General features: G+C 38.7%; 2 protein-coding genes across 2 annotated transcripts; both read left to right on the top strand.

The window, feature by feature from the left end:
* Window positions 1–9,821: 9,821 nt before the first annotated feature.
* Window positions 9,822–14,566, top strand: LOC127420234 (keratin, type I cytoskeletal 18-like). Its single transcript, XM_051662308.1, has 7 exons — window positions 9,822–10,346; window positions 12,210–12,292; window positions 12,404–12,560; window positions 12,674–12,838; window positions 12,988–13,113; window positions 13,348–13,568; window positions 14,101–14,566. The coding sequence occupies exons 1-7, from the start codon at window positions 9,912–9,914 to the stop codon at window positions 14,213–14,215; spliced, it is 1,302 nt and encodes a 433-aa protein (XP_051518268.1). The 5' UTR covers window positions 9,822–9,911; the 3' UTR covers window positions 14,216–14,566.
* Window positions 14,567–16,353: 1,787 nt separating this feature from the next.
* On the top strand, window positions 16,354–23,182 carry krt18a.2 (keratin 18a, tandem duplicate 2). The gene is made up of 7 exons (XM_051662316.1): window positions 16,354–16,782; window positions 17,258–17,340; window positions 17,939–18,095; window positions 18,240–18,404; window positions 18,498–18,623; window positions 18,844–19,064; window positions 22,441–23,182. The coding sequence occupies exons 1-7, from the start codon at window positions 16,441–16,443 to the stop codon at window positions 22,547–22,549; spliced, it is 1,203 nt and encodes a 400-aa protein (XP_051518276.1). The 5' UTR covers window positions 16,354–16,440; the 3' UTR covers window positions 22,550–23,182.
* The last annotated feature ends 1,031 nt before the right edge of the window (window positions 23,183–24,213 follow it).

A 24,213-nucleotide genomic window follows, 5' to 3' on the forward strand; every position in this document is an offset into this window, starting at 1 on the left:
TTTGCTTAACGATAGCAATGTGATATATTTCACACTTTTATCCACTAATATATACACAATTTGTGGTTGAGATCTCCTCTGAAACTTTAGAGAAGACACGTGAGATTTCTGGGGTGTTTTTTACTCGATTACTTTTCTTAACAATATAAGTGACTTACATTAAAGGAGGGACCCAAGATATATCTAGGGACCAGAATAAAGAGACTTTTGTGTTGGGGGGCTCTTTTGACTTAGACCATTACATATCCACCTAGAAACCACCCAGAACACCCTAGCAACCACATACCGATATGCTAACAACCACTTAGAACACCCTAGGAGTTTCATAGCATGCCCTGGCAACCACCCAGGAAAGGGTAACATTCTGGTGGTGAGTTTTGCATGGGCAAGCACCACTCACATTCTCTTCAGAAAATGTAAAACATCTAGATTAAATGTTTTCAGAAATAATGATTTAGTCTTTACAAATTTGGGTATCCAGAAGCTGAACTTTCACATGTTTTTAAATGCGCTAAACTTGCACAAGCTTTACATAAATTAGATTCATAGATGATTCAGTCACACACACTTTCCCTTCTCTCTCCACCTACTAATGTTTATCCTACTGAGAAGCCAAACAAAGAGGCTGTGGAATGTGCTTTGTAGGAATCATCATAGTGACTAACTATCAGACTGCCAGTAACTGCCCCCACCCTTTTCCTCACTCCACCTTTAACACTCATTTATTTTATCTGTCTAGGTCTCCCATCCCTGGCTGATATCTGTCTTGACTGGCTGACTTGTGTCAGTTCTGAGGAATGTGTCAGACACCTGCCATCTGTTTTATCAGATGGCATCACATCTGGAATATTGTATACATCACAATCTTATGGTTTTCGATATGCCTGAAGGAGCATAACATCAACCCAGATTAGGTGTCTAGCCCTACTGACGCCAAACGGCTTGTCACACCATGTGACACGAACAGTCTGTGAAACAGTTTTGTCACAAGGAAAGTTTTCAGATGCATCATTGCTCAAGTTGACAGATTGTTGCTGAAAACAACAAATTCGTTGGCACACACTCATTTGCAATAGAACTCCTAAATAATTAGTAAAAAACATAAAATTGTTGACATACAATAATAGCAGCTACTCTACATGCCCTGTATAAGCGGTGTACTCTTGACTCCCGTTTACATGCAGCTCAGTCAGTAAGGAGCTTTTTCCACAGCAATGTAATTTCCCCAAGACGCTTGTGCAAATAACAAACATGGCATCTGTGGAAGACTTCATTATTTCATTCTCTGTTGCTTCGCTTTATTTCCAGATATTCCAGCGTTGTTTCTGTTTTTGTTTCCTTAACATTCCATCACAACCTGCAGTGGAATTGCACTGCAATATCGGGGTTTCCCTCTTACATAAAACTCTGGGATTACCCCATGACATTAGTTATGACATTAGTAATCCAGTCTGTTCATGCACATACACACTCTACTTGTAAGAGCGCTGCTTATGCATTTACATGACCACATTTGCCATGTTTTCCGGGAGAAACCCGCTTGTGTGTTAACCCTCTGGGGTCTGAGGGTGTTTTGGGCCCTGGAGAAGTTTTGACATGCCTTGACATTTGTACTTTTTTCAGTTGCTTAAAAACATATTAATAGCTAAAGTCTGATACCACTGTATTCAGCACAAACTGGGCTACAATAATATGTGAGCAACATGTATGTACATGTTTGTATTTTTGAGAAAACAATGTTTATGCGTGGTTTTTGAAAAAAAAACATTTTAAGTCACTGAAATAAGGTCATATGACACATACTAAATATTTGTTCACAAGACTTTTGAGAACTGGATCTTGTAGCCTAGAGTTTTTGCTATAAAATGATGTGAAAACCATCCTGATCACTCATTCATACAAAACAATATAGTCATTTAACTTTTGTAAGACACTTTTAGTGTTAGAAAGGCCATATGCGTGGAGGCATGGATGATCGTGAATATTGATGTGATTCACACATGAGGAGACAAAGACCCCTCCCCTGAGAGAGAATGAATGTGAGGAGACTTAATGATTGAATGTATTGTTTGTAGCTTATTCACAAAATCAAGTTTAAGTTAAAAGAAGAAATCTGACTATACATTTTCTTTACATAAAGACTTTACTGAAAAATTTTAAACCTACACTACCGTTTAAAAGTTTTAGATCGGTAAGATTTTTTAATGTTTTTAAAAGAAGTCTCTTCTGCTCACCAAGGCTGCATTTATTTGATCCAAAATACAGCAAAAACAGTGATATTGTGAAATATTTTTACAATTTAAAATAACTTTTATACTTTAATATATTGTAAAATGCAATTTATTCCTGTGATCAAAGCAGAATTTTCAGCATCATTACTGCAGTCTTCAGTGTCACATGATCCTTCAGAAATCATTCTAATATGCTGATTTTCTAATATGGGCATATTTACAGCACATTTTACACATTTACACCCAAACAGATATTTGCAAGCACAAGCTTTGTTGATGATAATGAGGCAGCCTAAACACTAGTTAAAATATAATCTAAACATTCATATTATTTTTTATATCATATTACATATCATATTTATATCATACAGCATACAATTTAAATACCTGCTTTAGCCAAAACAACATTTAAATGTAACTAAAACTTGCCTGTTAGGCATATTTTAAATTTCAATACTCTGAATACAGGCTGGCAAGTCTGGAAATAGTCCAACTAGTAAAATATGTCCATATTTATATAAAATAGCATGTCAGCTAATGTAAGTAAAGACATACTCATCCGAAATTGTATCCTCGGCTGGATCAAGTCGCACTTCAAACGTTCATCGTCGGATTCCCGCTCTTCTTCTGAGGAAAATGTGAACTCTTCGTCACTATCCAGGAGCTTCCTCACCTGTGCAGTGTGCCATCTTCCAAACACGCAGAAAAGTGAATGAACTTGATGTTTTTTAAGGCACTGTTGGGGGCGTTTACCATTTGCATTGATCGCCTCAGCACATTACCGTATGAATAGCGCCCTCTGCGCGTGGGTGGGATCACATTAGCGATAATTAGCTGAGCCAGGAGAAACTGTACATCGCTTTGTTTCAAACAAATTACATTGGAGGAGAATATTTGTTTTAAATTTGAATTGTTTTATTTAAAATTAGACATTTTAAGTTTTTTTAAGTTTTCTTTAGACATATGTTTCATGTTTGTGTGATAAGTATTCGTGGAGTTTCAGTTCATTTTTGTGACGTGTTTCAGAAAGATGCTCGTGGAGACAGAGACGGCTGAAAGCACACCCTGTTTATTTTCTTTATTTTACAAAAGCACAAGGTTTTGTTGTTATTGTGAGTGTACACAAATAAAAGTAGACCCTTTATAGTCTCTAATGATGTCTTACACTTATCTGTATGCCCAAAAATGATGGAGTATTTTAAGTTGTTTCCGCTGTTATGAGGTAAAAATCCAGCAGGACACGCCGACATTTGAGGGTTAAACCACTTTCTCATAATCCCTTAAATGGCACAAGAAAATCGGTGTTCTCGTTTACATAACATTTCAGAATGCCAATTCTGCAAAAACCCTTGAATAAACTATTTTCTTAAGTGCATATAAACTGTTGAGATCTCTTTTGAAAATCTTGAAGAGACACATCTGATACCACTCATACATCTCCAAGTCTGTTTTAGATCTTTTCATCTGGAAAGCATCACAATCTAATTAACATTAACTTTAAATAACATTGTTATCCAAGTGGGAAATGTCTTATAGATGTATTGCAGATGAGCAAACAATCTAAAAAATACATCTTCCAGATGTAAACACACACATCAAATAGACATCTGGGTGATGTACGTGTACTATCAGGGATCTGAGATTACTAGTCTTTTTCTCCTTAAACTTAAGCAAACCTCTCCATGTCATTTCATTGCTATCCAGACAGAAAGACTGACACTTTAACACTTTCTCAATTAATACACAACTTTAGGACAGAAAAAATTAATGTGACATGAGACTGTAACACTATCATTTTCATTGACAGGATGCACCACACCTACCGGATACAACCTGACTCATTTTTTCACCTTATGACACTTCAAGACTGTGTCAATGTTACATGCAAACAGTTGTTAGAAAGCTGATAAGGTACTGGAAAACAACACCCACCTCACAGCACACCAGAATCAGAAACAGCTGGGGAATCATGGGCCTAGGTAGGAAAAATAGAGTGTGACGAGGAGGAGGGCGGGGCCGGGCCGTGACTATGCACACCCGGCCCCCAATCGGGCTAATCAGCTGAGGAGAGGGATAAGTGCAGCAGGATGTGGCAGCTGCATGTGGCTCTCTCTCTCTCGAACTGCCACATCCCGCAGCACTTATCCCTCTCCTCGGCTGATTAACCCAATTGGGGACCGGGCGTGCATGGTCACAGCCCCGCCCTGCCCTCCTCCTCATCACACTCCTCCCTCCTTAGCCTCAGGCCGGGGAACCCCCGACATGACATACACCCCCCCCCGGCCCCGCCTGCCGGCAGGCTTTTCCCCACCTCTCTAGAGCTGGGGAGGGGGACAAGGGGAGGGAAAAACAAAAACAAAACAAAAAAGAGGAGAGGGAAAGGGCAAAGCGGAGCGACAGTGAAAGAGAGAGAGGAGAGAAAGAAAAAAACTTGCTCGCCTGTTCCCAGACAAGCTGTCGCCTGATCCTCGATCACTCCTCCACCATCTGGCGGATGACAGCCGCTCCTCCCAGGGTGGACTGGAGCAAGTCCTCCGACCCCTGGTGGATGGAATGCCCCTCCGCGTTTTGGCGGCCGGTAGGGAGCCCCTCTGCCCTGGCAGCAACTCCACCGCTCCAGGTGGCCGGCAGCGAGCCCCTCATCCCCTCGCGGACGGCGGCCGTTCCTCCGTGTCCAGGCCGCGGCTGCTCCTTTGAGCAGATGGCAGTGGCGAGGACTCCATGACAGTGCATCCTCCATCCCTAATATTTTAATTTAAACTTCTGTAAAAGACACATAACTTAAACGCACACACGGCAGCTGCGTGTGGCTCTCTCTCTCTCGAACTGCCACATCCTGCTGCACTTATCCCTCTCCTCAGCTGATTAGCCCGATTGAGGGCTAGACATGCGTAGTCACATTGAGGTAAGCTTAAGTTTAGATTATCCTGTTTTTGGACAACCAGCTGGGATGATGGCATCATACTGCTCATAAATGGTTATTTTTATGAATGGAATTTTGTCATGCACTACTGGCATCAGTAATGAACCAAAGCAGGCTTTGAGCCTGGTGAATTTCACACGCAGATGCCTTGAGGACTGAACTGTCTCTGACCAATGGATGACTAACCTACTCTGCACTATGGTGTCATCAAATCAAACACTATGTGCTGAACTTTCAAATTCTAAATATTCTCGTCCTTCGAACATGGGAAAACCACCTTTCTGTAATCGGCTGCAAGGTCATTTTCTATTATCATGGTGCTGAAGAAACATCTGAACAACTTTTCAGACATAGATCTTAATTTGTGAGAATTGAAAGATTTCTTTATAAATGAAACTTATTAATATAACAATAATGATTTGGAAAGATTTTCTCAAGGCAAAAGTGTGTGACCTGTAGCTGTCACATATCTGTATTCACTGTCTCAGAGGCGAGTAATGTTGAATGTGTAGCTAATATAAGTATATTAAACAACACAAAAGACTCCCAACAAATCCAGAAGTTGAAACAGTGATGACATAAACGTCTACTGTGACTGGTAGGTCACCCTTATAAAGGAAAAATATGCTCTTTTAAGGGTCATGAAATGAAAAATCAAAGTTTCCTTGATCTTTTGACATATAAGAGGTCATTGTATTATAAAAACATACTGTAAGTTTCAAAACTTCCTCTTCACTGCAAAAACGGCATTTGTTGAAACCAAGCTGCCTAAACGACTTGTTCTCCACTTCCTCCACATTGTGATGTCACACTGTGGTAGACATTTGCATCTGACCGCCTCTTTGCAACACATCAATGCCTACTTCACCTTTAATCACTTCCGTAGCCCCACTTAGTAGCGTAGGTATGCAGTGAGGTAGCAATGAGGGAGCAGGTCAGTCAAGAGCAATCATAACAGTGATTGTACTGTGATTGTACTGATTGTACTGGTGTGTACTGTTAAGTCTTAAAGGAGAAACAGCACCAAAACTGAGCATTTCTGACAGAGGGTCAGAATGAGGATTAAAAAATTATCATGTTTTACAAATATATGTGTAACAGTCAAGGACGGGCAAGGAGGAGGCGGGAACCGGCTGAACAGTCAACGTAAAGTTTAATCAGAAACTTGGCTTAAAACAAACATAAACACAGACACACATGCAACGCTGCGTGCGTCTCTCTCTCTCAAAACGGCGTCTCCGGCCGCCCCTTATCTCACTCTCCTGCTGATCATCTGATTCAGCACCAGCCGTGCTCCATCATGGTCCAGCCAAGCCCTCCTCCTCGTCACACTCCTCCCCCGCCCGATTCAGGCTGGGGCGCCACCTCCTCCATCCATCTCTGGGGGGGAGACGCAGCTGCCTCCTGTGAAACTGGGGGGAGAGACAAGGGGAGGCATGGGGAGAGGGAAAGGGTGAGCGGAGACACAGAGAGAGAGAGAGAGGAGAGAGAGAGAAGAACTTGCTCGCAGGCTACCGGACATGCTGTCGCCGGTCCTCAACTGCTCCTCCTCTGTCTGGTGGACGCCAGCTCGCTCCTCCCCCGGCAGAGGGCAGCAAGTCCTCCGGCCCCAGGCAGACGGCCGCGGCTGCTACTTTGATGGACGGAAGCGGCGAGGATTCCGCGACAGTGCATCCCTCCTCCCTCCCGGGTTTTGGCAACACTGTAACAGTCAAGGACAGGTAAGGAACTGGCTGAACAGTCAGGTTTAATCAGAAATTAAAACAAACATAAACAAACACAGACACACATGCAACGTGGCCGTGTGCGTCTCTCTCTCTCAAACCGGCATCTCCGGCTTCCCCTTATCTCGCTCTCCCACTGATCAGCTGATTCAGTGCCAGCTGTGCTCATCACGGCCCGTCCACGCCCTCCTCCTCGTCATAATATGCAAAATACATTACTAATATTATGAGTGAACCTGAAGGAAAATATCAAAATAATTTAAAAAAAAAAGGCATGTCATGACCCCCTTAAAATAAATTTCAGGGGGAAAATATTCCATCTTAATAAAAAATAAAAAAAGTTAATTTATGGCACTGCAATTGACTGATTTGTGGTAAATAAAGTGAAAGACTCTCCAGTACACCCAGCAAAACCATTCAGATAGACTGTATCTAAGATGTTTCTTACGACTTAATTCTTTTAAACAATTTGTGGGCCATAAACCAATGATTAGTCCCCACACAGCTTATTAAATGACACTTTATTGATACACATCTTGGAAAGACATTTGTGCAATGGAGCACATAGGAAAATGAGAACTCATTTAAAGATTTTGTCTTGGGTCAGTTATTTAAATTAAATTTACTTCACTGAGTTATGTAAATTTATAGTTATCCTTATGTTTACTTTTGGGTGCTATGACACAGGATGTACAAACGCCCCACCTGCATGGCCACATTTGAAAGTGCCCATATATGGCACTGCTTTCACCTGATAGTAAAATGAGTGACTCACTCTTTTATCAGCATAGAATACAAAGGGCCTTAGGTGACCTACTCCTCTCTCTACCTTTCTGCATCTGCATAATGCAATGTGGCAAAACATTATTTTATGCAAAACATTACGAAGGCAAAACATTCGTTCAAAAATAGAAAAAGAATTAGAGCACAAGAGGCTTGATGTATGAGCCTTGGGTGTATGTGTGTTTGGTGTTATGCATGTGTTTTTGTGCAAACACACTGTGAATGAGTGTCAGATGAGTTGTGACTGGACCACCCTCATATTTGTGTCATGCCACCATCTCCATAATAACTATGTTACACAATCTTCTCATGGGTGGAGTTACAGGGATCTGGCAACCCTCAACAGTGATTACATAGGAAAAATGATTAAAAGTTTTAAGAATGACCATACACGCCTATATTAAGAAAGAGGGCAACAACGACATATAACTCAATTTAAAGATTTTACATTTTAAGAGTTCTACTGTTTGAACTTTTTCAAAGTGTTATTAATTCTAAAATATTTATTTTAATTAAATTAAAATTAATACCCTATATTAGTGTACCATATAAAACAAGCATGAATGTAAAGTATGTAAAAAAAATAAAAAAAAGTATAATGCATAGTTCTTTAAGAAGAGTTTATTCATGGCCTTTTTTTTTTTTTTTTTTTTGGTTTCAAACCAATAAGATAAAATAAGAACATTTCCTGTATCAGTAAATATTCTAGAGCAAACTGAGAAGCATGTGAGTGAGAAATTAGCTCTGCAACATTGATCTACATTCTTTCAGATCAAATTCCTCTCTGTGCCCTTCGAGCCTCAAACAAACACATTCCAATGTAGAGGATAAGGGAGAATCGCCACCAAACACACATACACAGACAAAAACATTCACACAAATGAGTTTTGCCTTACACAGAATTGTTCGGGCAGTTTAGGGGCATTTTAATATACCCAAAGTTTCAGCAGAACATATTTATGGGAAAATGCCTTCTGAAAGTAAAATGGTCAAGTTAATTGTGTGTTTGAAAACATATACAAGCCTTTGTTCCACCCTAATGTGTTTTGGGGCAAATTGAAATCCCTTTAAAATGAAGCAAAAAGGTTGGCTATGATTTTAAATGAAGGGCAGTTTTTTACACTCATTCTCTAAAGACATATACAAAAGCATCCAAAGCAAACTAAATACTTTGGGAATGTGTGGACACAGCATCAACTTTCTCTCAACTGTACTAAGTATTGTGAAACTTTTATGGGGAATATGGGTGTAATCTGGGTGTTTAAAATGTGTTTTAAAGCACAAGGGGGTCTAGATAGGTTTCTGTGATTAGCTTTAGTTCTTTGTCTCTACTTGTGTGTGTGTACCGGAACTCAGGAACCAGACTAATTGTTCTTTTGATCACTATCACATGCATTCACATCCTTTAACAGGCGTGGCAGTCGGGAAAATCCTTTTAGTTATCCAATATCACAACCTGAAGACTGTGATAGGCTAATCCTATTTTCTCTTTGCAGTTTTTCTTTCTTTCTTTCTTTTTATTTTTTTTTTTACTATTTCTCTAGTATAATGGTTAACAGAGAAAGATGAGAGCATACATGGCTTGTCGCAACATGAAAGTACTGTTCATCCAGGTGTGAAAACATTGATAAATTGCAAAACTATGATTTCGTGAAACAGGCAGTATTTCTCAATATGAGTTATTGTTCCATGGAAAAGGTTTATTCTTACTCAACAGAGGCTGTACATTATACTAGTTTATAATAGTTAAAACTAGTTTAATTTATTATATTGGTAATACTTTACAATTTTACAAGTTTCTATATGTTAATATTAAGTAGAGGTTAACAATGAACATAAAAATATAAAAATAATATTTTTAATTAAGCATATCAGTCATACAAGATTCATTTTTACCACAGATTTCCTTTAACTTTAAATTAAATTATATTTTGTCAATATAACTCATTCTTGTTCTCAAAGACCTCTAAAAAAAATCCAGATTTCAGAAAGGAAAAAATGGAGCCACTTGTAATAATAATGTTTCTAAAGGAATCCAGACAAGGAGCCCACACAACCACAGACTCTAGTCATGGAGGAATGTGATTGGCTGTGAGGAGGGGCTTGAGGGCGGGACTCCTGAGGACTTTTTGCTCATAAAGCCAGAGAGTATCTCTCCCTCCCTGCCCTGTGCTCTCTTCTGGCTGTGTCACTGCGCTTTACCTCACTCCAGACCTTCATTCATTCATCTGCTCACTCACTTCAGCAATCATGAGTATGAGAACAAGCTACAGCATGCGTTCCTCCAGCTCTCAGGTGCCGGTGTCCCAAGTGTCCATCAAGCGCACCACCACCAGCAGCATGCCAACTTACCGGGCTGCAAGCACCTATGGAGGTGCCGGGGGTCAGGGGACCCGTATCTCCTCTGCCTCCTACTCAGGAGTCCGCAGTGGGGTAGGATTGCCCTCCATGTCTAGCTCCTTCCAAGTAAGTGCCACCGGTGCCACAGGGGAGATCATGGGCAATGAGAAGATGGCCATGCAGAACTTGAATGACCGTCTGGCCTCCTACCTGGAGAAAGTCAGGACCCTGGAGCAGGCCAACAGCAAGCTGGAGCTGAAGATCAGAGAGGCCCTAGAGAAGAGAGGCCCTGATGTACACGACTACAGCCGTTATCAGCTCGTCGTTGACGAACTGCGCAAGAAGGTGAGTTTGAATGAAGGGAAGGAGGGAACAGAGGACTTTGTGTGGCAGAAAATTTATTGAATCTAAAAAGAAGTTAATGTGACAGTCTAATTGTGCTGCTCACCATTTATTCACATTATTGAGCATTTATAGGCTTCCAAGGTAGAAAGAAACAAAACAGAGACTTTTCTTTTTCCTTTGTTAGTTTGATTTAGATTGGTTGTACGTTAGAGCTGATTAGAGTTTACTGATGGCTAGCACTGATAGGCAGAGAACCAAGAAAACCAAGGGTGAAACTAAAAAGAGGGAGACATTGGGGGAGGGGTGTCCCATGGAATTTTTTTTGGTCTCAGTTGGACTGCAGTCAAAATTCTTGCTTAAAGCCAGTGTTCCGGTAAATAAGCATTTCCATCCTGTATTTGTTCTTGTCCTGTTACACATCCAGATGTTTGTTTATTCGATGTGACTGGAAATTCTGAGATCGAGACATTTTAGTCACTGCATGACTATGGAAATGAAAAAGTCGAGGGAGTTTAGATTGAGTTCAGCCAGTGCAAAATGCAACTAGATGACACAAAGATTTTCTGAACTACCAAGAGTAAGCCACTCTTGACAAATTGTCCATTGTCAGCATCATTCATATTCTCTGTATACATACACAGGTATATGTCATTTGCCTTTATAGATTGTCAGTTTGAATTGATAATGTAGATATGGTTAATAATAAAACACTGATAACAGAGAGTCGGTTTCATACCAGCTGTATCTTGCAGCTAATATGAAAAGCTAATAGGTCACTGATACCTAACAGTGTTATCAGAATGATTGAGTTTTCATGCATCACTCACTGTGCAGTAATTTGACAGGTAGAGTACATTAAAATAATTAAACTCCCAGTGATCTGTATTTCTTAAAGCCACATAAGAAAACAGGATTAGCCATGAGATTAGCCTGATGAAAGAGTAGATAACATTTGGCACTGTAAGAGTCCCCAAGTCATATTTTATTTTAAAGTTCAGTGAAGTGTACAACCAGAAAAATAAAATGCTACAATTAATAAACTTTAACGTGTTGAATAAATAAAACACATGTCAATTTATTTCCCCAAATCAAACATACTATAAATGAGGACTATTGTAAGTGTACTGTAGATCATAACCAACGCCCCTTAGTATATTGAAAAATACATGGAGCTGACTAGTGTTGAAATATTACAGGCTCCCACCCTTATACTAGGATGTGCTGGCTTGAAAACATATAAATCATTTACAAAACAAAATATATTAGGCTGCAAAAACAGGATGTCCAACTCAACTCATGTCTGCACAAAATAATTTACTGCCCTCAAGCAGACGCCATAAGGTTTTTCCAATGTTTTCCAACGGCTTTCTTTTAATGATTATCCCATGTACTATGAAACTGTCTTTGCCCTCCAGTACCTCTTATCTAAGCAAATCAAGACACCAAGTAGAAGATGGCACCGCAGCTCCAGCAAAAAAGATAAAATAAATAAAAGTTATGAAAGTCATGTAGCACTAAAACATGTAAATTATAAAATTGTTAAAATCAATAATTTCATTATTTAATCATTAAATCAGGTTGTATGTGTCACAGCTGCAAACAAGATGTGTTAAGTTTGTCAAGACAAACTTTGATGTTGGCTGAAATACCAAGAGTAAACAAGATTTATGGTTACACAGAAATTACATTAAGACAAACAACCAGCAAGATAGATGGATGGATGGATGGATAGATCTATCAGAACAGTCTGAAGGTCTGTGCAAAGTGAAGAGGGTCTACTCACAAGTGAAAATTCTAGTGTCTTTGGTATGACCCTGTTGACTGATTCCAAGTATTAATCAGCATTTCTATTTGGTTCTTTAGATATTTGAGGCCACCGTGGACAATGCTCGCATTGTGCTTCAGATTGATAATGCCCGCCTGGCAGCTGATGATTTCAGAGTGAAGTGAGTAACAAGACTGTAATCAAAGTATAACAAATTCAATCCCATATTGACCTGGAAACGTTCATAGTTTGGACAGCAATAGTGACCCATTGGCCTTTCTTGTGTCTGCAGGTATGAATCTGAGCTTTCCATCCGCCAGGGTGTGGAGGCCGACATTGCTGGCCTGAGAAAGGTCATTGATGACACCAACATGAACCGCCTGAACCTTGAAAGCGAGATTGAGGCCCTCAGGGAGGAGCTCATCTTCCTGAAGAAGAACCATGAAAATGTGAGTAAACCAACACATCTGGACACTAGCACATCTGGAAATGTTTGTCTACTGCATAATCCATTCCTTGGGAGCTGCTTTATAACACATTTTATGGTCTCTCCACCCAACAGGAGGTAATGGAGCTTCGTAACCAGATCTCCCAGTCAGGAGTGCAGGTGGATGTTGATGCTCCCAAGGGACATGACCTTGCCCAGATCATGGAGGAGATGAGATCCAAGTATGAGAAAATGGCACTCAAGAACCAGGAGGAGCTCAAGGCCTGGCACGAATCACAGGTATATTCAATATGTCATTTTGCCCACACAATACACATGACCAAAAGTTGGAAGTCTACAAGGTCAGTCAAGTCTCTCCTCTTGTTAAAGATTTTTGCATGCCAGTCCATCTATTCTGGAGCTAATGCACAATTTTGTGCTGTCTCTAGATCACAGAGATTCAGGTACAAGTCTCACAGAGCACAGAGGCCCTCCAGGGTGCTCGTACAGAAGTCAACGACCTTCGCAGACAAATCCAGACACTAGAAATTGAGCTGGAGTCACAGAGGAACATGGTGAGTTGGTCTTCTGGTAGCCATGGTAGCATTTACCAGTTTCCCTCTCTTTAGCACTGGTCTTTCCAAACCCTGTGTAAACGTTGTAAAAAAAAGTTTATTGTTAAAGTGAAATGTACTGTATTCCCTCTCTCAAGTATTGTAGCTTGAGTTGGTCTCAAGACTTGTTCTCAATGAAATTTGGTTGAACTTCCCCTATCCTAACTCTCGGGTTTTCTCTGTTCCATTCTGCAGAAAGGATCACTGGAGGCCACATTGCGGGACACAGAAATGCGCTACAACATGGAGATCGAGAGTCTAAATTCCGTTACCCTGCAACTGGAGGCTGAGCTCACTCAGCTGCGCAACAACATCCAGCAACAAACACAGGATTACGAGGCTCTGCTGAACATCAAGATGAAGTTGGAGGCAGAAATCGCAACCTACAGGAGGCTTCTGGATGGCGGAGACTTCAAGTAAGTATTCTTCTTACCTTTTGTACACATGAACAACTCAACTCAGCCAGACTTTACACAGATACACACTTTACGCAAATACTTTAATGCAAATATGAATGCTTGGCCAACACATTGCAAGCACATGTTCTGATTGAACATAATTATTGTGCATTCTTTCATTACTGGGGCAGGCAGTAACAAACATCAGTACTCAAGGGGGCGATAGAGTCACCATCAAATGCTAGTGCCATTAAACCAGATATATTATTATTCATTTTGCTAGATATAAACATACATAAATTATCTAACTTGCTGAGCAAGATTATCTTCAAACTGTTGCTCTGCTATGACCGATAGTTGACCTTAAAGAGACATCTGACTGTACAAGAAGTTTATGCTATTTTTCCATATAGCTTCCCTCGTGGCAATGCTGAGAATGCAACAGATACTTGTGTTGGGATATGAATTGCACTCCGGCTAATTTTGTAACGCAAAAACTTGTGAAATCATGCTTGTGTAGTTTTAAGTGTCTATATTTTTTCTTGCTTAGGCTCCAGGATGCTCTTGAGGAGCAAAAGAAGGTGAAAGTCATGACGGTCACACAGACGTTGGTGGATGGGAAGGTGGTGTCTTCAAGCACAGAGACCAAGGAGAGGAAACTCTGAACACTAGATTTCAGAATGCCCACAGCAACACAACACAGACACCTCATGGGCCAATGCTAAAATTATCCAAAGACAGGTTGGACTTAACAAGTTAGATATTTATTTAGTCCAAAGAGCTGTGCCTTATTGTAAGTGTTAGCAAAGTCTTAGTCTTAGCAAATATGCAATGAGATTAACCTGTTACATTTCCAAACTAATTTAAAACGATAAATTTCACATGTTATGACTATAGCCAAAAAGCTTTAAGGTCAAACTGAAACTGACAATGACCATGTTGTCCCATTTTGTTTCCATGTTGTGTTGTACCAATCCCACTTGTCCATGTCAATAAAAGCAGACACTTTTAACAAATCTTTGCCATCTGTTTCTGTTATTAATTCAGAAATATTAAACCTGTAAATGAGTAAATATTAATCCGAGTGAGGGAATTCAAAAGGTTACGCAAGTAAATGCATGTTTCTGAAAAGTATTACTGTAATCTTTATAGTGGCAAAAGGGACAAGCTGTTATTCCATATAGTGGAAAAAATGTAAAATAAACAGTCAAATAGAAACTTGACATTTAGTCTCCAAGTATCAGTCCTTCAAGTTCAAGTTATTTTATTTATATAGCACATTTAAAAACAGCATCAAGGCTGACCAAAGTGCTGTACAATACAAAATTATAAAAACACACAATGATTCAGGAATAGGACATTACATACTATTAAAAGCCATTGAAAAGAGATGAGTTTTAAGAAAAGATTTAAAAACAGATATTGAAGGTGACAATCTGATACTGATAGGCAAACTATTCCATAAAATAGGACCCACAACCAAAAAGGCTCTCCCTCCTCTGCACTTTAGCCTTGAGCGTGGGAGATATTGATCACTGGATCTCAGACTTCTAGGTGGATTGTAAGGATGTAGTAAGTCTGACAAGTAACTGGAAGCTTGGTTGTGTAACGATTTATAAACAAACAAGAGAATTTTAAAATCAATTCTAGCTTGAACCGGCAGCCAGTGAAGTGATTTAAAAATGGGGGTAACATGATCATACTTCCGACCTCCTTTGAGAAATTTTGCTGCTGCATTTTGAACTAATTGAAGTCGAGCAATTAGAGATCTGGAAATTCCACAATAGAGAGAATTACAGTAGTCCAGACAAGAAGTGATGAAGGCATGAACTGCTATCTCTAACATTTTCTCAGACAAAAAGTGTTTAACTTTAGAGAGTAGCTGAAAGAAACTGGAACCTATGACAGCACTAATATGTTTGTCAAATTTCAGCTGGCTATCAAATTGGACACCCAGGTTTCGTACTTGAGGAGAGAGAAAAGCATTAAGAATTCCGCCATCAGCATTACTGACATCAAAATTGTCTGTAGGACCAAAGACAATCACTTCTGTCTGTATCAGGGGCTGAATGACACTAGAAACTTTTTTTCCATCAATCTGACCAATGAAAGATAAGTTAAAACAAGTCTCAAGTGCCATTATTCTTCAAATTAAAATTCAAATAAAAGTGGTTACACTTTACAATAAGGTTCCATTCGTTAACATTAGTTAATGCATAGGTATCATGAACTAACAATGAGCAATGTTAATCTTTGTTAATGCTAGTTAATAAAAATACAATTGTTCATTGTTAGTTCATGATAGTTCATAGTGCACTAACTAATGTTAACATATACAACTTTTGATTTTTACAAATGTGTTACTATATGTTGAAATTAACATTAATCAACATTAATTAATGCTGTAAAAGTACTGTTCATTGTTATTTCATGTTAACTAATGTTAACAAATGAAACCTTATTGTAAAGTGTTACCAAAAGTGTGTTTTAAAAAAAATTGTTAAACCATGTATATATATTTTTAGAATCGACTCAATGACAAGCCCTGAAGGGAAATATTGTTACTTGAGAAAGTCTTTTCAATGTTAGATTTAAATGAGAAGGATCATTTTGTTCCTGTTTTATTTCTGATCATGTGAACACTTTAGATTGGTACATATAATGCCAGGATTGCTGGTTAAATTACAAGTGGTTAATAATCTGACCATATAGTAACCAGTGGGTGTGGGGTGAAAGTCCAAAGTATAAAGATAATATAAATGTGGATGACCCAGTAGTGGCCTTGGTGCAAAGATATCTGTATTTGTGCACCATAAAAATCCCATACCTTTCAGGATCACTAGTAGGACCTGCTCTCCTTTACACAAGATCAATCTTCTAAAGAAGAAAAATGCAGAACTTTAGTGCTCATAACAAGAGAATATTTAGAACATACTCAGATGATCTAAGCATCTTAAAACCAACATTTTACACTAGTGCTGGGAAAGGGGGATTCTATTCTAAGGAATTCCTCGGATCTACCGCTGCACAAATGGAGACTGGAGTTGGAAATGAAAAAATTACCATGCAAATACTAAATGACCGCCTCGCCACCTATCTAGAGAAGGTCAGGAGCTTGGAGAATACCAACAGTGAGCTGGAGTTGAAAATTTGCCAGTTTCTAGAGAAAAAAGGTCCAGACGCTCAGGACTATAGTCACTACCAAGTCACCCTTGATAAACTACGCAAAGAGGTAATTGATTCTTCTCTCCACTGAAATACTCTACTCTTACTGTTCAGTTTGTCTTCTGTGGTATCTTTAGCACACACAGTATATATATATATATATATATATATATATATATATACTGTATATATGATGTTGAATGGGAATTTTAGAGATGGTGTTATCCAGTTCCTCCCTGTCACTATGTTAGATGAGCCCTACCAATGCTGAAATTCTTCCTCCATAACATGTGTTTCATGTCTCATACTACATTGAAAAAGTTATATTTTTGTTTCTGATTTTAATCAGGGATTAATATTTGTATTACCATAGGGTGGAGTAGTATAACGTAGGGGTTACATGTTAACTTCCTCACTTAGAAACTGTACACTGAACGTGACCTTGAGTAAGGCACTCACAGTAAATGCTGGATTCTCCAAGGACAGTGTACCTACAGTATAGTAGCCTTGGATAACAAAATTTCAACCTAATATGCATTTAGATCCTTGAGATGACCTTAAGTTGTGCAAAAGTGGCTCTTCAAATGGACAATGCCAAGCTGGCTGCTGAAGACTACAGGCTCAAGTAAGCTTGTATTAAAGAAATGTTTAGTGGCTTTTATTCCATGTGTTTGAGCTTTGAGGCTATCTATATACGAGTACAATATACATGCGAGAGTGTGTAAGGTGAGAAAACAAAACTTTAGCAGACATACACTTTTAAAATGTACAGTCTTTCTCTTCCAGGAAAACAGACCAAAAATACTGATGCCCAGTATGCACGGGCATTTATTTTTACATTTTATAATATTTTAGTCCAATAAAAAGCTCACTAGACAGAGAATGTTGCCTCACCCTATAACTACTTACAACCAATAGTAAGTAGCAATCATGGATTTGCCAACTGTGACATAATCTCACACTAAAAAGGCTGTAGGCTATTTAAAACAACAAACCCTTTGATAGGCCCCACCCCAATTTCCTATTTCAGTAGAAAAAATGTGAACACAGAAAATAAAATTGTGTCAATCAAACTATTTCATGGTGTCTTTAAAAATTTTCATTTGTATAAAAGTAAACCATTTGCATGCGCGATGTAGAGAGATAAGAAGCTTCTCAAATGTTCAGTTATTATTGCAACTTTGCATTCAGGTTTAATTCCCATTTGTGTAATGTGTCTGTAGGTTTGAACATGAACTTCACCTAAAACAAAGTGTTGAAGCAGACATTCATGCACTGAGAAAAATGCTGGATGACACCAATTTGACGCGACTGCATCTTGAAAATGAAGTTGAAGCATTGACAGGGGAGCTCATCAATCTGAAGAAACATCACCAACTGGTATATACATTAGATTCTACCACAGATGGATAAAAAAAAAGTGTATTTTACATTTTTAAATGACTAAAGTTTCACTAAGCTCACTAAGAAAAGAGAGCCCAAATATATATAACCCTGTGGAACCCCGAATCTGATATTTTTCAGGAAGTGTTAGAATTGCATAATCAGATCACCCAGACAGGGGTGCAGGTGGATGTTGATGCTCCGAAGGGACACGATCTGACTGCAATTATGGAGGGGATGAGAGCCAAGTATGAAAATATTACCCTAAAGAACCAGGAGGAGCTCAAGGCCTGGCATGAATCAAAAGTGGGGCATCATTACATTTTAATTCAGTGTTTTAAGGACTACAGAGAATTACATGTTTTTTTTGTTTGTTTGTTTGTTTGTATGTTTGTATAGATCACGGAGGTGCAGGTTCAAGTTACTGAGAACACGTCAGCATTGAAGGAAGCCAACACACATGTCAGCAAGAGCCGCAGGAAGATGCAGTCACTGGAGATAGAGCTGCAGTCTGTGACTGGAACTGTAAAAGATTCTGTCTGAACATTAAACACAAAACTCAGAGGAAAATGTGATAGTTAGGGTTGCTCTTATAAAGCTAGAATAAATGCTTAATTTAAAAGAGAAAATTGTTGACATGCAGTAAATAGATCTTTTGTGATTTTTCTTTCTTATGGAACAACCGCAACTTCACAACTTTTGAACATATTACTTATAAGCTCATTTTCCTTGCCCTTCTATACAGAGAGCATCTCTTGAAGAAGCCATTCGGGAAATGGGGCTGCGATATGGCATGCAGGTGGAGCAGTACAATGCCATCATTGTAATGAGAGAGGCTGAACTTAGACAGCTGCGCAAGGACATTCAAAATCAAAAACAGGACTATCAGGCCCTGTTCAACATCAAGATGAAGCTGGAAGCTGAAATAGCCACCTATAGGAGACTCTTGGATGGAGAAGACATACAGTGAGTGATAAAACATTTGGCAGGATTTCCCTAGAAAAAATTACACCCGCTGATATAGTTTTTTATTTGCACACACTGTCTACATTGTTTTAGCATTCATGCAAATTAAATAACGGTGCCAAAAATTAGTGCTCAACGCAATTTGCACAGAGCAATTGACCCTTTGCTAAGGCCCTCCTAAAATTTCACTGACCAGTCCTACCTTAGCAACTGTTTCCGTCCGCCATTTTCATCAGACAGGCTTTTGCTGTTTTCTAATAAGAGTCTATGGTCGTCATGTGTGTTTGGGTAGTTTTAAGTGGAATTTTACTGAAAAAATAAATAAAATAGAAATAACTTGTCATTCTTCATTCCAGCCCACCTATTACACTGTCTCCACCGGACGCGAGTGTAGCGTCGCATCGTGTCGCGTCAAAAGCATATCTTTCCCCTTCTTATCAATAACCAAGTTGTAAAAAAAATATATATATATATATATATATATATATATATATATATATATATATATATATATATATATATATATTTTTTATTTTATTATTTTTTTTTTTTCTTAATTTAAGCTGATTAATACGTCCATATCCCTTTTCTCTTATGTCTATTTTTATCTGTAACCAATACTCATTATTTTGGCACTTTTGTTTAATCCCCTTGTGCTGAATTTTATTTTTTATAAAACTCATGTCTGTTTTTGCAATACAATAAAAGAGAAACACGCATTGGCCAGCATCCACTTCAGACACTTGAAGAACTTATAATAAGGCTTAAAGGCTGGACAGTGCAGATCACTGTGTTTTTTTTTTTTTTTTTTACCAGCATGTCAGTTGCACGGGATTAATATAACCTGGGGATATTTTAACATGCTGTTTTCAGTAAAAGACACCATAATCTTTACCGGCTCTGGAAAAACTTCCATCAAGAATAATGGTAATGTCATTGTCTTTAAATAAACTGAAGAAAACTCGAGTCTCCTCGTCATTCCAAATGTTCCTCTCTGCTATGCTGTTTGTTGTGAGGACAGATATGATGTTAATTCTGTCATGTGACAGTACATTTTTTGCGTTAATGTCATTTTCAAACTAGTTTTTCTTGACATTTGATGTGTCAACAGTGGCGCCATGTGCGTACCATGAGCGCTCCGACTGACCTGAGAAATCATGAAATGTGTCCCGTATTTCTGGTGACTGTTTAAAAGAACTAGCAATGCCCAATTTGCGAATGAATAATTATTTTGAGTCAGTTCTTTTCAGTGAATATTTATGAATACAGAGCACAAGCAGCACCGGGTACAGTGTATATTTACCTACAATCAACTGAAACAAAAGTCTGTCTTTTTGAGAGGTAACTTTGAGAAACTTCAGCTAGTGCTGTTATGTGAACAAGGGGCTGTTCAAACTGAATGTGTTTTTGCGTCCGCTCGCGCTGTTTTTCAATCGTTTTTAGGGTTGCCACTTTTGAAGTTTTAAAGTACACTTAAACTTAAAATTGTGTAATTTTTATTTATTTTGTTTATTTTTTTCTTCACCTGTACTTGTCTTTATGATTGTATTCATACATTGTTTGATCTTATTGAACATTTATATAGAAAATACTCCACAGTTTTACCACCATTTGTGGACTTTTCAGACGGTCCCTTCCCACACCCTCCACAGTATTAGCACGTTTTAGCGCAATGTGTGGACCTTTCAGACGGTCCCTTACCAGTCAAATTTTCCAATTTTTATCATTTTTATCTTTAAAAACGGGACGGGTGGCAACCCTAATCGTCTTCCTTGTAAACATTCGCCAGATGTCTTTTGACAACTGTGTCACGTTTCACTGTGTTTTTAGCATCTCTCACAGGAGTGCTGCAATTTTTAGATGCCATGTCAAGTTAAAAAAACTGATAAAAACGCATCTCAAGACACCTGCGTTCTGTTCTATTTTTTGTGGTGCGTTTTGCTCTTTTAGCACGATAACACGTCTATCTGAACGGTTACTGGAAGAAATGCTTTAGTCAATAGTTACATGAATGCTACTCATACTCAAGAAAATAAAACAAATGTTTATCTCAAAGTCACCAGAATTGAACGCTTTGGTGTTGTTTTTTGCAACAACAAAAAATCTCACAGAGGAGCATGCCCCTGGACCCCCCTAGATATAAGGTTTATTTGGAAGATTTAGAGGTCAGCAACCCGACCCGGGCCCGACGGTACCCGAGAACCCGACAGGTTTGTAATTAATGAAAAAATAAACAGGCCTACCGATCTTGTTTCACGCACGTGCTCTCACTTACAGACACGCGAGAATGGTCGAGTTAGGAGCCGTTCACACCGAATGTGTTTTTGTGCATGTCTGTTCTGTTTTCCCATTGTTTAAACACATGCTGGGTGAATGTCTTTGACTGTTGCGCCGTGTCTTGTTGTTTCTTCAGCGTCTCGCGTAGGACCAGTATATTTTAAACACCATGTCAAGTTAAAAAGGCCTTCAGATTTTTTTTAAAAAGCATGTTGAGACACCTGCGCTCTGCTTCATTCTTAGCGCAGGTATTACAAAGATTCAACATTCTAAACAAGTTCAGGGTGCATAGAGAGGACTGTTGTATTGTTTCATATTATTCCAGATTGTTCTGATCCAAGTGAAGTTTCAGCAAATAAACAGTAAGGCAATGCTTTGTTCCCCTTCTGCTCTAGTGAACTAAGGGGCTGCTGTGCCTTGTTAAAACTGTGTATGTTTACTGTTTTAGTACTGTTAAGAATGTTGCCTATATGCTTAGGCTACATAAAATAGCTTACAGCTAGCCTATACTAGGAGAAGATACTAGGAGAAGAAATTAGATAGTAAGCGAGTTCGGGGTCGGGTTCGGGCTTAAAATCTGACGGTATCGTTCGGGCCGGGTTCGGGTTTGGGTTTGGGTTGGGTTTATTTTAAGGCCCATGCAGACCTCTAGGCAGATTTCTGTGCATAGGCTACCCTCAGATTAAGTCCTGCAGGCGCCCATGTGTGTCGACATAGAATTTATGTGCTAAAGTTAAACGGAAAAATCTTATATTGACACTTGTGAAATTATATAGATAATTTGTGTTTCCATCAGCTTAATTTTTATACACTAAAAAAATTTTTGCACAAAAAAAAAAAAAAAAAGAAAAAACCTTGGATGGATAAGTATTTAGTGACACTTTCCACACTGTAAGGGCCCATTACAGTGTGTTGCGTCGCATCCTGTAGCTCCGACAGTAAACGGATGATCATTTGATGAATTACTGTTGCCATGATCACAAGAAAATGTACACAAACATCTCTTTTCAATTAAATTAAATATTTTTGGCATTGATTTTGGCATTATTTCTAGTATTTAAGTATCTCACATCTTGATGTTAATTTGATCTTTTTACAGATTCCTGACTGAAGAGCAGAATAAGATTAAAGTAACCACCATCACCCAGACACTGGTGGATGGGAAAGTAGTATCCACAAGCTCTGAAACTAAGGAAAACACAGTCTAAACCCAAACCAGACCATTGTTGTTCATGAATGATAACAGTACAAGACAAATACCTCATGAGCCGATGCTAACAACAGCATGAATACTTTTGAATTAATTGTTAATTACATATAATCACTGTCCTCTATGTACTGTTTCAATGCCAGTCTTCAGCGATAATTAGGTTCCAAATAAAGCGTTGTAAATGAGTGATTCAAGATTAAAGTCCTTCATATTTGATTTTACTATGTGATAACAATTCAAATGCCCCTTACTGTGCTATTGTACTCTTGTATTCTGCTTCAGTAATCCTGTTGGGTTTTTGAAACAACAGTTTTTCGGTAGTATTTCGGTTGTATTATTTTTCATGTTGATGGAAAGCCACAGCTCTCATAATTCAAACCATACAGTGAATGTCTCTCTTCAGTCAACCTTGTGTTTGAACATTTTTCATGTCAAAAATTCAGCTCAATGTAATGACAAATTATGGCAAATTGGACCTTTAGGGTCTAATAACATTGTGAACATGCCAGTACAATAAAATGCAACTCTAAGCAGTGGTGCACCATTCCATTCTCTATTCACAAGGACATTTGCTAATCATAATACCTGAAAGAGTAGTGACAACATAATTAAGGCTTTATTGTGATTCACACTACCAATTACCAAGTGCAATAAAAACAAATAAGTAGTAAGCAATGGCGTAGATTTGGTTTGAACATTGAGGGGGACCAAATGTGGGGACCAAATGTGGGGACCAAATGTGGGTCCCGGGGACAACAGGCTCTAAATACTGTCCACAAGACCTTTACAAATAAACATGTGGACTATGAACAATAATGTGAACATTGCTTACAGCAGACAATTTAAAGTCAGATCATGACTAAAATTGACATATATTGTTGAATGCAGTGAATTTGTACAGAAGCAATGCTCTAAATAATGAGGATGATTTAGACACAACTTTTCAAAGTTTACTCGCTGATTGCATGCAAATGCACCGCACGCTATCAGCACGCTTAAACATTACAAAAAGTGCCATCTTTAATTCATCACTTTGAAATCACCACAGCTAAAAATATTGAACGTACTAGTTCATTGTTGGACGATTAGTGGGGCATCCTGTCCCATTTGTAGAATGTGTGTCCTTCTAGGACGTCTGTCTGCTTGTTTTACATCCATTGTATTCAGTCAGTCATTTAAATGCTGCCAAACAGCCGATTTAAGTCACTTCATTGATGGATATGAGTCTGATATATCGAATTCCTCTGTTATATTTTGGAATTCATGTGTTTAAGCTTCACGTGAATTGAAAGTTCACGTTCAGTTCATGGCACATGGCCATTAAGCGCCACGCGGCCACCGTGAGTGAAAAATTTACCCTTTCAGAAAATTACAATTCTTACCTTCTCCTCTGAAATGCCTGTCTGCTTTCCTCACCATGAAAAACAACTGATCATTACTATAGACGCCTTTAACATCTCCACTTACTCCACATATGACTCTTGTGATATATTTCATGTTATCTAAATTCATACGAAAGTTTTGTGTGGGTTACAGACCTACAGACCGAAATTGCACGTTGTCAGCCACTGACTGTCTTGTGAGTTTTATTCCTGCAGGAGGCACTTGACGCTCTGAAAACCGAGTCCTCCATGCATTCACATTTAAATTTAAGAATGCGCC

This window comes from Myxocyprinus asiaticus, chromosome 29, assembly GCF_019703515.2.
Source record: "Myxocyprinus asiaticus isolate MX2 ecotype Aquarium Trade chromosome 29, UBuf_Myxa_2, whole genome shotgun sequence".
Lineage (NCBI taxonomy): Eukaryota > Metazoa > Chordata > Actinopteri > Cypriniformes > Catostomidae > Myxocyprinus > Myxocyprinus asiaticus.

Coding starts and splice junctions, on each gene's coding strand:
- LOC127420234 (XM_051662308.1), top strand. CDS start 9,912: ATGAGTATGAGAACAAGCTACAGCATGCGTTCCTCCAGCTCTCAGGTG. Junction 12,839..12,987: donor AGGCCTGGCACGAATCACAG/GTATATTCAATA, acceptor TGCTGTCTCTAG/ATCACAGAGATTCAGGTACA. Junction 13,569..14,100: donor CTGGATGGCGGAGACTTCAA/GTAAGTATTCTT, acceptor TTTCTTGCTTAG/GCTCCAGGATGCTCTTGAGG.
- krt18a.2 (XM_051662316.1), top strand. CDS start 16,441: ATGCAGAACTTTAGTGCTCATAACAAGAGAATATTTAGAACATACTCA. Junction 17,341..17,938: donor GCTGAAGACTACAGGCTCAA/GTAAGCTTGTAT, acceptor ATGTGTCTGTAG/GTTTGAACATGAACTTCACC. Junction 18,405..18,497: donor AGGCCTGGCATGAATCAAAA/GTGGGGCATCAT, acceptor ATGTTTGTATAG/ATCACGGAGGTGCAGGTTCA.